Source organism: Dermacentor silvarum, chromosome 1 (assembly GCF_013339745.2).
Source record: "Dermacentor silvarum isolate Dsil-2018 chromosome 1, BIME_Dsil_1.4, whole genome shotgun sequence".
Classification (NCBI taxonomy): domain Eukaryota; kingdom Metazoa; phylum Arthropoda; class Arachnida; order Ixodida; family Ixodidae; genus Dermacentor; species Dermacentor silvarum.
In genome coordinates this window covers 159,345,739-159,360,266 of record NC_051154.1, presented here as the reverse complement: position 1 = coordinate 159,360,266, position 14,528 = coordinate 159,345,739, and the positions used below count along the sequence as shown (strand labels likewise).

Here is a 14,528-nt window from a genome sequence, read left to right as displayed (position 1 = left end):
TGAACTAATTGAATTTCTCAAAGTAAACTGTGTCAGAAAATTTGTAAAGTACGACTTACAGACAAGCTACAGACATTATAGCTTCGTATTATAAAATATATGAAAATAATGGCATTGTACATGACGATATCTCCTGATGTCGCAATCTGACGACATCATCACGTCCAACGTGACGTCACGCGATGACGTCTTCGTCAAGTGATGTCACCTGTCGACGCCACGTGATGCCTCTTGGAGAAGCAGTACACTCTGAGCTTCCCACTTTGCACTGTCTCTAGGATCGGCCCACATTTCTGTGTGAGCACCGCGCACGCAGGCATGAAAAATCCCGACCAACAGAGGCTAACAGCTTTGCTGTAAAACCACGCTTTCTTTGAGTACATGTCCGGCTAAATTTTCAGCATTTGTCAATAGTGTCGCAAATTAGTGACATACCGATTTTGAGAAATACAGCAGCGCAATGAAGCTTCCCAGTGTAGTTTTTTATTATAGAGACGGAAGCTTAATGAATTACAAAGTTTGAAATTTTTTTGCACGTTTTTAAATAAATCGGGTTAACGAACAGGTTAACACTGGTTAACAAACCCCTCTGCACATCACACACAAGAAACTTCAGTCAAAGAACTAGCACAAGTTTTACCTTTCACACATGTATTAAAGAAAAATATAAGTTTCATCATGAATCCACAGACGCATGTAGGGAAGTTAGCAAGACTGCGTGGCTGAACAAAATGAACCTCTCTGCATCTGCTCGCCCAGCACAATATAGTGAAGATCAGATTAGAATTGGTGCATTACAAGAAAAGAGAACATTCAGCAACATGTGAGCAGAACAAAAGACAGAATGCAAAGATTTGAGCGATTCCTCCTGCTCTAAACTCACTTACTGCGACAGCATGCACTGTCAAATTCTCAACAACTGCTTTGTGATGCAACACAACCTCACCTTCATCTGTTACAGTATTGCTTTTGAGGCCTCTGAAACACATGCACAGATACCACACTCTCACAGTCTCTGTGACACACAATACCCTGCACAATTAACCAGGTGCCAAAGTTGCAAGTTATTGCATTGGATTAGCATATCATTCCCAAGTGCACAACAGTACAGGGACACGAGTTTGAATCCCAGGGGCGGGTGGGCAAAGTTTGTTTTTCTTCACTCTATGGCAAGGGTGAAGCTTAGATTGAAGAGGTGACCCAATGATGACGTGATAATGATGACTTGATGATCATGGCGTCGGCATAATAGAAAGGATGGACAGACCCAGCAAATCCATTTAAGTAAAATTAGCTGCCGTGTGCTGGCAATGATGGTTCAGCATAGCTGTGCCTGACAACCAGTGGTACAACAGCCAAAATAGGATTTGGAGCAATTTTTGGAGCAGGAAAATCTTGCTTTTGGAGAAGGAAAATCAAAATTTAAAGCAGGTTACGAAAAAAAAAAGAAGAAAACACCGTTTTAGAGCACTAAATTGTAAATTTGGAACAGTTTCACAAAGAAAGCTTACTCATAAAACGCAATAAAATTTACCACGCATAATAAACACCCCCCCCAACTTTGCATTAGATTTCTGGGGGAAAAAAAAGTTGCGTTCGTTACGCAAGTACAGTATAGACCGCTTATAACGTAAGTCGCCGGAGTCGCGAATATCTGCACTATAAGCGGTACCGCGCTATAACCAAAACAAAGATTTTCAAGCCCCTGCATGTATGCAAAACATGCAGACCAAGCATGTAGACGCGCTTTGTACTATCGCGCGCACATCCGAGATTACGTTTTCACCAGTGAGCTGGCGAAAACATAATCGTGATGTAGCCGGTGCTCTTCAAGTTCGGCAGCTTTGCACCGAGTCAAAACGAAACAACGGTTTGCCGCAACCGCTGCGGAAAAAACCGCGACCGTTATCGACGCGATTATGAACGGCGACTTTGCGGTGCTGAAGGCACGCGCCCGATGCACGCACCAAGTCTGGACGAATTAACTACCATTCGCTGCAACAACTGCAGTCGAAACCGCGGTCGTATCTATGCGATCATCGATGGCGACTATGTAGTTTTTTAGGCACGCGGCCGACGCGTGTACCGAGTAAGAACGAAACTACTGTTCGCCGCAACCGCTGCGGAGAAAACCAAGACCGCTATCGACACGATCGTGGATGAAGACTACGCAGTTACGAAAGCCCGCGGCCAACGCGGTGTTATGCGCAGTGGTAAACGCAAGAATACAGGCTTTAAAGACGCAAATAGGCTCGAAGCGTTCCGGCGTTGCTGTCATTCACGTACGATTTCAACTGATGGCTGTGGCGATGCGGACTCAGCCGATTCGTTTTGGTTGGACGCTAGCGCCGTACTTGCTCTTCTGCGTCGCACATTTGCGGCACTCCGCGCTCACCGAGCTCCGAAAGTAGTCCGAATTAACCGATGTGCGGCCAAATAAGTCCGAATTAACGAGAGTTTGATTGCATTGAATAATGCATACGCCGGCCGGAAGCACGCACCTTGTTGAGAAACGTGCTCGCTGCCGCCCTTGTCGGCGAGATTTTCCCGTGGAAGCCGCATTATAACCGGTATTTTGTCTCACGCGGCTACACTGTAAGCGGTATGCGTATACATGGAGTTCTATGGGAGGGTAAACGAGAGTCGGAAAAAGCCGCGTTGTAGCCAGTTCTGCACTATAAACGGTTAGAAGTGGTCTATACTGTATATACGGTAATTCACATTAGCAGCGTAGGCGAGGGCAGGGGTGCGATCGGAGATGGTTGTTTGGAGCACGCGTTCAGTTTTGCCATGCACGGTTGACCTAGGCCGCGCCCGGTGAAATTGAATGCGCACTCCGAACAACGACCTCGATCACGCCCCAGTAGTGCACTGCACGCAACTTTTTTCGCCAAACACGTGGAAAGTACACATGCATTTCTTCGGGAGTGGTTCCCTTTCGTTCTTTCTTTTTTCTGACGATATGTCGCGACATTCCGGCGGTAGTCAAACATGCAGCGACTGTTTGAGAATCTTTTGGCGTCTCGGCGGTGTACAGCGAAAATCGGCACCGTTTCATTACCGCGCTGCCTGTTGCCGCGTGGAACCGGACCCTTGCTAGTTTTCTGCATTGCGTCGCCTACAAAGCTCACGCCGTCAATGCCAGGTCGCTTGCAGTACCGTACAAGCAAGTTTCCCCTGGAGTATTCGTACCCGCTTCACTCGTGACCGCTTGCACAGATACGGCGAGGATCTTGTTGAGTCAACGCGGTAATGGCGAACTGCTTTCGTTACTGCAAGCAACGCACACTCCACGGAATTTTACTGCATATACAACACGCAGCACTGCAACCAGCAGCGAAAATATTCTCCGGCGCCCGCCACCAAACACGCCAACGTTTTGTCTGGGCACTCCAGTTTGGATCTTGTCTGCGCTACTGGTACTGTAATGGCTAGCCGAGCTCGCGGATCGCGTTGCAGAATACTCCCGCGCTGGCCCCACGGTTGCGGTAGCGACCGCTGTGACACCGGATACCCAAGCGCGGCACTCTCGCCTCGAACGCCTCGAAGAAAAAAAAGCAGCTCGGTGCCTCTATCACTGCGATGCGGACTTCGACCCATGGTCGCTCTCACGGCAACTCACGTTCACGTTCTCGTTCCCGCACTAGAAGCAACGGTGACGGCTACTGCTGGTATCATGTCCGTTTCGGCAACAGCGCTAAGAAGTGTCGGGAGCCTTGTCGCTGGCAGGGAAACATGAACGCGTGTCGCTAATGATGGCGAGTGACTCGCTTGACCCCACAGCGAAACGCAGCCACCTGCTATACGTATCAGACAGAATAACGGGACGTCATTTTCTGGTCGACACTGGCACTGAGGTGAGCATTATCCCTGCCTCATGTCAAGATCGACAACGCTCTGAAAAGACTGTCGTTACAAGCTGTAAATAGTTCCACAATCGCTACATTTGGACAGCGTTCGCTCACCATTGACTTAGGACTGCGCCGCACATTTCGATGGATATTCATTGTCGCTGATGTGTGCTTCGCTATACTTGGAGCGGACTTTCTTAACAACTTCGGCCTGAACGTGGACATCCGCTCACGTCGCCTTGTGGACTGTACGACCAGTTTGTCAGTGCAGGGAATCCTTGCACCTGTGTCAACCCATGTGCAAAGGGCTCCGAGCTTACAAGCACGCTCGTTTGGCTCAATTCTGTCTGATTTTCCTGAACTGACACCTCGCGGGTGACCGCCTTGCCACAGCACGCAGGGAATTTGAACATATGCTGCAACTTGGCATCATTTGCCCATCGTCAAGCAGCTGGTCATCCGCCCTGCACATGGTTCCAAAGCGTCACCCAGGTGACTGGCGCCCCTGTGGTGACTATCGTGCACTGAACGCACGCACACTCCCTGATTGGTATCCATTTCCCCATATTCACGACTTCGCCGCCACACTAACTGGTACGACCATATTCAGCAAGATCGACTTGGTAAAAGCTTACCACCACATTCCTGTTGAGCCATCTGACATACCAAAGACTGCCATTGCGACACCTTTTGGCCTCTTTGAGTATGTCTGCATGCCTTTCAGGTTGAGGAACGCAGCCCAAACGTTCCAAAGATTCATCAATGAGGTGACCCGCGGCCTACACTTCGTCATCGCCTACCTCGATGACTTACTTGTCGCTAGCTCTTCACCTGAACAGCATGCCGATCATCTGCGATTGCTTTTTACACGACTCCACGAACACGGCTTGACCATTAACACAGCAAAGTGTGTTTTTGGCGTCAACAGCATCGAATTTCTTGGCCACCTCGTCACACCTGAAGGAGTCCAGCCCCTGGACGGCAAAGTTCAAGCACTGCGCGATTTTCCTCGTCCAACTTTGCCTCGAAAGCTGCACGAGTTTTACTAGGACTGCTGAACTTTCACCGTCGCTTTATACCAAATGTGGATCGTACTGTCCTACCGGTGACCGACATGCTCAAGTCAACTAAAGCACCAACAGCCCCTCTCTCGAGTGGTCAAGTGCAGCTGACGCAGCATTTGAGGAAGCCAAGAATGCTCTGGCCAACGCAACAATGCTCGTGCATCCCTTACCCAACGCACCAATGCAGCTGATCAGTGATGCTTCCTCCAACGCCATTGGTGTCGTCCTTCAGCAGTTCCAGCAAGACTCGTGGTGCCCGCTAGCCTTCTTCTCCCAGAAACTAAAGCCTGCCGAAACTCGCTACAGCACGTTTGACCGTGAACTTCTTGCCGTCTACCTCGGAATTCGGCATTTTCGCCGCCAACTGGAAGGTAGCGTATTCCACGTGCTGACTGACCATAAGCCACTGACATTCGCTTTCCGTGGAAACCACAGTCCTTATACATCCCGGCATATTCGGCATCTAAGTTTCATTTCGGAGTTCACCGCAGACCTAAGGTACATCAACGCTGCTGCCGACGCCCTTTCCCGCGTAAGTGTCGTAACATCTGATGCTGTGGACTTCGAGGCAATTGCAGAGGCACAGCGTAGTGACAGTGAACTTCGCGACTTGCGCGCAAGCTCAAGTTCTTTCTCGCTGTCTGATGTGCCGCTGCCCTTCTCCTCTGGTACAATTGTGTGTGATGTGTCTTCTGGCCGCACGCACCCTTTTGTGCCATCCGCATATCGTCGTCAAATCTTCACTAAGCTGCACGAAGCAAGCCACCCTGCCATCCGCGCCACTCAATGCCTTATCACGTCTCGTTTTGTGTGGCCCGGTGTCAACAAAGATGTCCGCTGCTGGGCTCGTGAGTGCTTGCAGTGCCAACGTGCGAAGACAACATGACACATCAAATCTCCCCTTCAAACCTTCCGCTCGCCAGACTGTCGCTTTGACCATGTGCACATTAACATCGTCGGTGCACTCCCGTCACGGCGTGGAAAGCGCTACATACTCACTTGTGTGGATCGCTATACACGCTAGCCCGAGGCGTTCCCGCTTCACGACATCACGGCATCCACTGTAGCCTCATATTTTGTTGCTGGATGGATCTCTCGCTTCGGCTGCCCCAGTATTGTTACTACGGACCGTGGCCGTCAGTTTGAGTCTGAAATATTCAGAACACTGACACGTATCCTCGGCGTACGGCACGTCCACACAAGGGCATACCACCCCTCTGCAAATGGAATGGTCGAACGACTGCACCGACAGTTGAAGGCTGCACTCATCGCTCGCAACACCCGAACTTCATGGGTTGATGAGCTTCCCCTCGTGATGCTCGGAATTCGCTCGGCGATTAAAGACCTCGGGTGCACTGCAGCTGAAATGGTGTATGGCAACTCCCTATGCCTGCCCAGTGAATTCTTCGCCCCGGCTCCTGCCCCCGACCTGTCGCCGCCTGACTACATCGAGCAGCTTCGGTACCTGTGTCAACGTCTGCGACCAATGCCCGCAAGACAACTGTCCAACTACGATGTCTTCGTAAGCAGAGACCTTGCTTCATCAAGTCACGTCTTTGCGCGACGTGAAGACATCCGGCCATCTCTTATGGCACCGTACGAAGGCCCTTTCAAGGTGCTTGGGCGTACCAACAAGACCTTCACTGTGACAGTAAACGGCCGCACGGACGTTGTAGCGATCGATCGCGTAAAACCTGCATACATGCCGAACTCATCTGTTTCGGTTCCGCTTCCCGAGAGTTAAACGGTTGAATCGGCGCGAAACGCACCTAATGAAACATCCTTGTCTTCCATGGGGGGGAGCCTTGTAAGGGTGCGCCCTAAGTGCGCTACCGACTGCAGTGCCAACACAGTGTTGCGCAAGATGCATGAAATAAACACAGATTGCACCTCTGGGTTCGTTGCGTGCTGCCGTGCGTTCCGCCGCTCGTATACACGCAGCATTCTATAGGCGTCGTATATCGCAACCACTATAATATGGTTCAAAGCATAATAAAAAATATGAGTGGCTATGTAGTAAGTTGCTGCTTGCCATTATGTCATTCCTTTACAGTCACTCACTCGTGCTGTCATTTGACATAAGATCCTCCATGCTACTGTGAGTTGTGCTCCTGCTGCTAATCGCAAGCCAAACAATTAGTCCCGAGTTCCACTGAGCCTATTTGTAGTGCCACATTTTCAGAAAGTCATTTCGCCATGACATTGACTCAAACAGTGACAGACAATATTTGTATACAAAGGTGTTTACATCCAAATTTTTAAAAAGCTCTCCTGTGCTGAATGTAGGGGGGCTGTTGGATTTGAGAAAATACTGTAGTTTTCACAGAAACTTCCTTGTCTACCCAGCTTAGCAATGTGTGCTGCTGGACCATCCACTCACCCTCCATAGTACTAAATATGCATGCAATCCAGCCGATATGTGTGATCCTGCTTTCACATGCCATCTGTTTTAGCAAACTTATTATACTAATAATTTTTGGCCACTACTATTGTGGCATGACCAACAATATTGTGGCAGCGGTCTAACAAAAGCGTAACAAATGAGATGTGGACAACGTGGCATGTCGACAATGTGGCATGTGTTCCCTGAAGGCTACTACAATAACCAGGAGGCTCCCACAATGAAGCTTACAAGAAACATTGTGGACGCCATGTGCTGTCATCATGGAATGCTTCACATGAGCATCACTAGCTTGACTGCATACACCTGTGTGCTTTACAATCGCTGTTCTTGTTATTACACAAAATGTCAGAATGAGCACATGATTGTGTAATTGTCACAAAAAGTTGTTAAAATATAATTTAGAATACACATCCACCAGTTTAAGTTGTCAACCAACAGAACAGCTTTGTAAACAAGCAGAACTATTTGCACAGCCTGCACAGAGCTATGTACATGTGATCGTCAATTTATGAACAATGCTGTAATAATGCTTCCTCAAAAGAGTTAAACTATGCAGTGTTGCTTTTTAGCCTAAACCATAGTGCAAACCCAAGCACTCAAATGACCAAGCAAGAAAAAGCCTCTCAAAGGTAAAAGTAGCAAAAAGCAGCACAGTTCTTACAGACATGCAGCTCATAAAATGAAGCTCCAAAAGTGAAATTAATCAAGAAGCTCAGTAATAATGGGGTAAAAAACTGCTTGGCCTGGATAAACCATGCAATTTAGGGTTGGTAAGCATGTATAAAGACAGTCATTTTAAGTGGCCTCACCACATTTGCCTGAATGCCTCATAGAAAAAAAAAGATGAGTACAGGCCTTATGTAGTGTGTTGTACACGTACACTGACAGTACAATAAATGTCAAGCACTCGTACATTCTAAACAAAAAAATGTTCAGGCCATTTCATGTGCAACAAAAGCCGTTGTAAAGCTGTGCTGTAAGGCTCCTGTGATGCTCCTGGCAGTATGAGGTTACAGAAAATAAGGAAATCTGTCACATTATCGCAGTGTTTCTTTAAAGTTGGTTCAGTGGAATGCTTGGGCTCTGCAGACTCTTTAGAATTATGTGAGCACTGAAACTGTATATGCTCCATCTTTCCTCGCCTTTTCTTAAAAGGGCAATGCCATTGGTCATTTGCCTGCACAAACCTTTACACAAACATACACACAAGGTCCTGCTCATTTTGTGTGTCGTACAGCTGGTATCCCATCAACATATACTACCATAAATCACAGTCAGCAAATGTAAGATTTCCAAGTCAGCTATGCAGCCTACCTCCGGAAAGGGCATCACTCTTGAGCAGGCAGTTGAGGTATAGGGGCAGTAGCTTCATGCATTCAGGCAGGATAAGCTGACCGGACGAAGAGGGGCTAGCACAGTGCTTCCGGTATGCAGCCAGCATCTGGGCGCCTCGACCGATGCAGCCATCACGCACCTGTCGAGGGCTCTGTTCCAATAGCTGCCGAATAGCTGCATACATGTATGCACACATAAATAATGGCCAGATGAATGTACAGAAGGTGGCGACTACCATGACGACTGCAACATGGCTCTCTGGTCACTTTTCCCACACCGCATGTAACAACATGCACATTTAACCAACACAACACTAGCATATAGGCCACCTGAATATTGTTCACACGTAAAAAACACAAAACTACACAGTACATCTTCATAACGCATCAGAAACCATGATAGTTTCTTTCAATGCTTCCACTGATGCAGTAACAGTGATTCTATGCATATAACTGCTACCTACAACTTTTGAGATTCCACTGCCAACATTTTAACAAAGCCAGGAATTTCTCAGTGCAACCTCAAGGAGATAATGCAGTACTATACCTTTTATAATCAAAATTTTAGGAGCAAGAGTCTTACAATTTCTTAAATGCTTTAGTGTCACATCCAAGCATCGTTGGACTGCATGGACTGCACGTCATGAACTTGCTTCCCTCAATTCCAAGCTACAACTCTGCTCAAATTACTTACAGTTGGTATATTACTATGTATGGAGGCGATCTTGAAACAGTATCTGGACATTTCTCACCACAACTTCCTGCATTCCAACAAGATGAATCATCAACACTGATCCATACGCTTTTCGCGAGATGAGCAGATCCAGAAAATTACTAAATTGCATTTAAACAACAAATATGTTTTATTCCACACAAAGTTCAATGGCAGTTTGAGGTTCAAGAGATTGTTCAAGTTTGAGGAGTATATTCAACCATGTGAAGCATTTTCAGTGTGAATCAGCAGTAAATATCTAAAGCATACTACAGTTAAACCTGGATATAACGAAATTGACAAATTCCCGAAAAACTTCGTTATAAAGAGGATTTCGTTATATGCAGGTTTGGCACGAAAATTTGAAAAAGAAACGCTTACCGTATTTACTCGATTCTAACGCGCCCTCAATTGTAACGCGCACCCGTTTTCCGTTTTGGTCGAAGCACTCATCTTTGGAATGTCACACCAGGCGCGATGCATCGGAAACGAAGAGCGAGCGTCACGATGACGTCGTAGCATCGTATAGTGTTACAGTAGAACCCCGCTGTTACAGTTGCCGGGGGCTGCGTTTTCCCGGCTGTTACGTTGTTTTCGGCCAGTCCCGGCACAGCTCCCATAGAACCCAATACATTGGTAACCCCGCTGTTGCGTCGCAACTGTGGGACCGTTCCCGCATCATACGTTGCGAACTGCCACCCCGCACCGGCCCGAGCGGCCATTTTGACTTTTCATGTCGCTTGGCTTGGTGGCTTGACGGTGGCATTGGCCGCCCAAAGTGCCGGGGGCGACAACTATGACGTATTTTCGGTTTCCGCCAGCAAAAGTATGGCCCTTGAGATCCGTATTTGCTATCTAAAGATGGTGTCTATGACGCGTTGTGGCCCTATAATTGGTTTTGGCTCATAGATATTCCGTATAAAGTCCAAGGGCGATAACGCAGTCGCCGCGTGCCGTATGCTGTATGTGCGAGTGAAAACGTGCGAGGGAAGCCGACGACCGCGTCTAAACCTCGCGCGCGCAAGAAAGAAAAGCAGGGAGGCAGCGTGCCTTCTTCTGTTGCGCTCGAGGCACCGGCGAGGGAGCGAGGGGGGGAGGGATAGCGGGGCGGCGTTGCACTGTACTCTGGCATCAACTGCGTACTGCGCGCAGTCGCGCGGGCCGTATCTTGAAAGCGATCTGCGTTGGGGCGGAGTCTAGCAGTGTAGGTGCATAGGCGGCTCGTAGCTTTGAGCGTGCTGTGTGTTCTCGGCGCTCAGTTTGCGTTGAAGTGATAGTCAACAGCACGAAGGTCACTTCGCTCGCTTCTCCAGCGGCGCTTCCACACGCCGCCAGCGTTTGACAGCGCGTGTCCAAGCTCATCGAGTGTGGTGTGTCACAGCAAGTACCAGCGCGTCGGCAACATCAACTGGAAAAGGAGAAAGTGCCGGCTTGGCGGGCTATGCCAGCTGCAGCCAACGGCAGGATCAGGTTTGAATGAAGGGAGGGGGAAAGGTCATGCCCGCGGCGGCAAGATCGCCGGGTCGAGGGATGCAGGCCCGCCTCGCACACGCACGCACGCACACGTGTACTCGCTTCGCATTCCGTCGCGGCGGAGAGAGTGCTTCCGGTTGCTGCTCGCGCAAAAATGACAAAATTTGGGGAGAAATCTCTAGGTTGTTGGAGGGGGAAATTCGTTATATTGAGGGGGTCTCCCGCTGCCACTTCGTTACATAGAGGTCTCAAATACATGTGCTTCTATGGAGTAATGGCGGGGAATAGAAAAACTTCGTTATATCCAGGAATTCGTTATATGGAGGTTCATTATAAGCAGGTTTAACTGTAGATAAATCCATATACACAGGTGAAGCATCAGTCAGTTCTTAAATTAGACAATAAAGAAAAGAGGGAGGAACTGTGACATGGTCTGCACAGAGGTCTAGCAATCCAAAGGATCAAAACAATCAACATCAACAAGTGCAAAGCATTCATATCAGCAGTGCCACAGTCAAGGACTTAGTTAAACCATGGATGTTACTTATAAATCCTTTACTATTTACGCTACTTTATCAACACAAGATTCATAAATTTTTCTCCTAAGATTCAATGAGAGAGGGCAGCAGCAAATCACTGTAGTGCCCAGTGTTGCTATTTATTTTTGCACATAGTCTTTTAAAGCACCAAACATCTGCTGAAATCTGCTAAATATCTGCCAAGAAAAAAATCTACCAGCAACAAGTTCAATGTAGTATAAGCAGGCATCTTTAAGGAGTAAGTACCAATGATTAGGCTAACAATGCCCCAAATATTACAAAGGAAGTATAAACCACCACATGTGGGCCTAGCTACTAAAACCAGTTATGCTTGCCTTGAGCTCCATGCCCCGATTTCTCCAGAGCAGTCTGCAGCCAGAGGTGCTTGTCAGCAATGCACTCTAAAATATTACTCAAAGCTCGGAGCCATGGTTTTAACTCTTTCCGTACCGCGCCCATTGGGCATGGTTAGCCCTCTATTGATGGTTTGAAATGCCGCTTTCGAGACCTTCCGCGCCGCTCATGGACATACTGCGCTATCGGACGTGAAAGAGGAGAAACTATATTTTTGTTTTCTAAGCAGTTCGCTTTTTTTCCCTCCAAGCGGCGATTTTTAAATGCGCTCCAAAGTTTTGCGATCGTCAAAGTAAAACGCAGAAATGTCCAGCTCCGGAAACGGTGCGCGCGTTTTGAGTGATCGCAGATATTGCGATTCTGCTGCCTCTGCGGCGGATCTTATCGATACATCGAATAGCAGCGAGTCAGAGGACGCTGACTTTTCGTCGGACTTTTAAGTCTGAAAGCGACGACGACACAAACCAGCCCAGAACATCGGCGGCCGCAGCCCGGCACGCCCAACTGTAGTGCTTACAGTTAATTTTTGTAGCGAAATACCTGTTCAATGAAAAATTTTGATTTTTTTCGGAGATAGTACCTAATAGACGGCAATACATTTTGTATATCTCATAATTTTCGTAACATTTTTTCTTAGTAGATACAAGCGTGTCTTAACAACTTTGTTCAATTTTATCGCACAATCTTGATTTTTAACAATTTATACCTTTTTTATGACATACATCTCGTTAATAAAACTTTTATGCGTGAAAAGTGCATTCATTTTGCTTTCTGTTCATGTATTATATTAAATATTGAGTGTAATAGTTCCTTCAGAAAAAAAAAAAAAACATCTGCCGTAACATACAAAAAAACACCTATTTGCCTTATGATAGGGAAAGAGTTAAGGTAGTGCACTCGAATGGTGTGTCGGTTATGGAGTGTCGACATTCTTCGCACTAATGCTTTCATCACTGCCACTTCCCAATGCAAAAATTGCCCATAAATTTACAAGACTGCCAGCTTGAAGGTGCTCTGCTATTTAGCTAGCAGTGACTTCAGCGGCTTCAGCTTTGTCTAAGGGTCATCTAACCAAAACTTACTGAATTCTGACAGCTATACAACCTATATTTTGCTTGTGGTGTGCTAATGATTCCCTAAGATGATTTACATTCCACTAAAAGTACCATTTTGTGCTAAGAATGAAATATGCAGTGGTCATTTATGTTCCATACCAGTTTAGTGCCTTCATCCACTAAAAGCAATCTGACATCAGCAATAAAATTAGCTAACTGCTAAAATGGCAACACAGACAGTGCCAACACGTTTTTTATGCTTGTTTTTTTTTTTTTTTTTTTTTTTTTTTTGCACCCATCTCTAAGCTGAAGACCATTCATTTGTGATATACTCTATTTACAGGGAACTCACCTTGTTTGGACAAGACATTGACAATGGTGTCCAGGTCACAGTTTCGATACATGTCAGCCATTTGAGAGCAAGTAGCTAGGGCAAGGTTATGAATGCGAAGCCTGCGCTGGCCTCCAAATGTCGTGTACAGCAGAGCCACCTGTACAAAGGCCCCTTCTTCCTCTGACAGCTTGTCATCATACTTGATCTGCAACCAAGAAGGGCAAGACATTATCACAAAGAGATGAACTAGATAAAAAGAAAAGAGCAATATGAGAGCATGAGTGTGCAATGGCACCAAGTTGTTCCTCTAACTTCTAAGTGAGCGAAATTCATGATATGTCAAATTAACATACCACAAGTACAGTATTTGCTACTGTAAACTTTATATGCATAATGCATGCTTTTCAACTAAAATGTAATTAAGAGGAAGAGTGCCTCAGAAACACACATTTACTGTTAACAAGAGCCACGTTAATTAAATTTAAGACAATGAAGTCTTTCATGTTCTCTTTAAGACACATTCTTTTTTGCAAACTTTATTTATTTCGGTGGCTCACAACAATAAACTATTGCTTTTTTTTGCGTACCTTCTTACATGACAATATTTTTCAATAATATTTATTTTCTTATTTTGCTTCTTAATGCAAAGGACAATTAAATATTCAGAATGCACCAAGAGAACATGTTTCTGAGAAATTGCTAATTATGAATGACTGTACTTCAGACTATCAGACATATTTGTGCCTATGCATGTTATAACCACATGTGTAGATTGCAAGGAAATACCTTGTCCTGCATTAGATATAAGAAAGGTTGATGATGTCATTATTTTCTGCACACAATAAAGTGCATGTACGCAAAGTTTCATTATATGACAAGGAGGATCAGGTTTCAGTACCTCAACAGCTATGCACTTGTTGCAGTCCACAGCGGCCAGTTCAACATCTGTGGTGTTGGCCATGTAGTAGTTACCGTAGAAGTCAGTAGGCCGGATGCCTGTGCTTGTGCGCACTCGCATAACAGCATCAAATGCCGTGGGCTGGGAGATGTCACGCCGCAGGTCTTCAAGAAACCTGGCCCCTTCGACATCCTCCTGGAAGATAACCATGAAAACCGGTCGCCTGGTACATAAGCACATGCTAACAAGCATTTCCCATTAAGCTGAACATTTTATCTCAACAAGTCTCCCTGTGAATGACTGAGGAAACTCATGTCATGCAATGATGCAACCAAAGTAAGTGGCTGACAGTCGGGTTCCGCAATAGGGAACAAGTGCTGGCCAGGAGTACTGACGTCATATGATAGGAATGCCATGAAAATGGTACGATATCTTGAACAATGACAGATGCGCGGCCATACCAAAACATCCGGCGCATCCAACCAAGCTCCGTCTGTAGCAATGCGCATT

The 14,528-nt window shown here is 46.6% G+C and overlaps 1 protein-coding gene across 5 annotated transcripts in view; it reads right to left on the bottom strand.

The window, feature by feature from the left end:
- The window catches only part of LOC119436298 (protein transport protein Sec24C-like), an 83,420-nt gene that overhangs the window by 24,102 nt on the left and 44,790 nt on the right, over positions 1 to 14,528 (bottom strand). For all 5 annotated transcript variants that reach the window (XM_049656787.1, XM_049656797.1, XM_037703107.2 and 2 more), the window contains 3 exons: positions 14,019 to 14,213; positions 13,139 to 13,325; positions 8,634 to 8,828 (listed from right to left, as the gene is read on the bottom strand). In XM_049656787.1, coding sequence (XP_049512744.1) covers positions 8,634 to 8,828; positions 13,139 to 13,325; positions 14,019 to 14,213 — 577 coding nt within the window. The remainder of the gene's footprint in view (positions 1 to 8,633; positions 8,829 to 13,138; positions 13,326 to 14,018; positions 14,214 to 14,528) is intronic.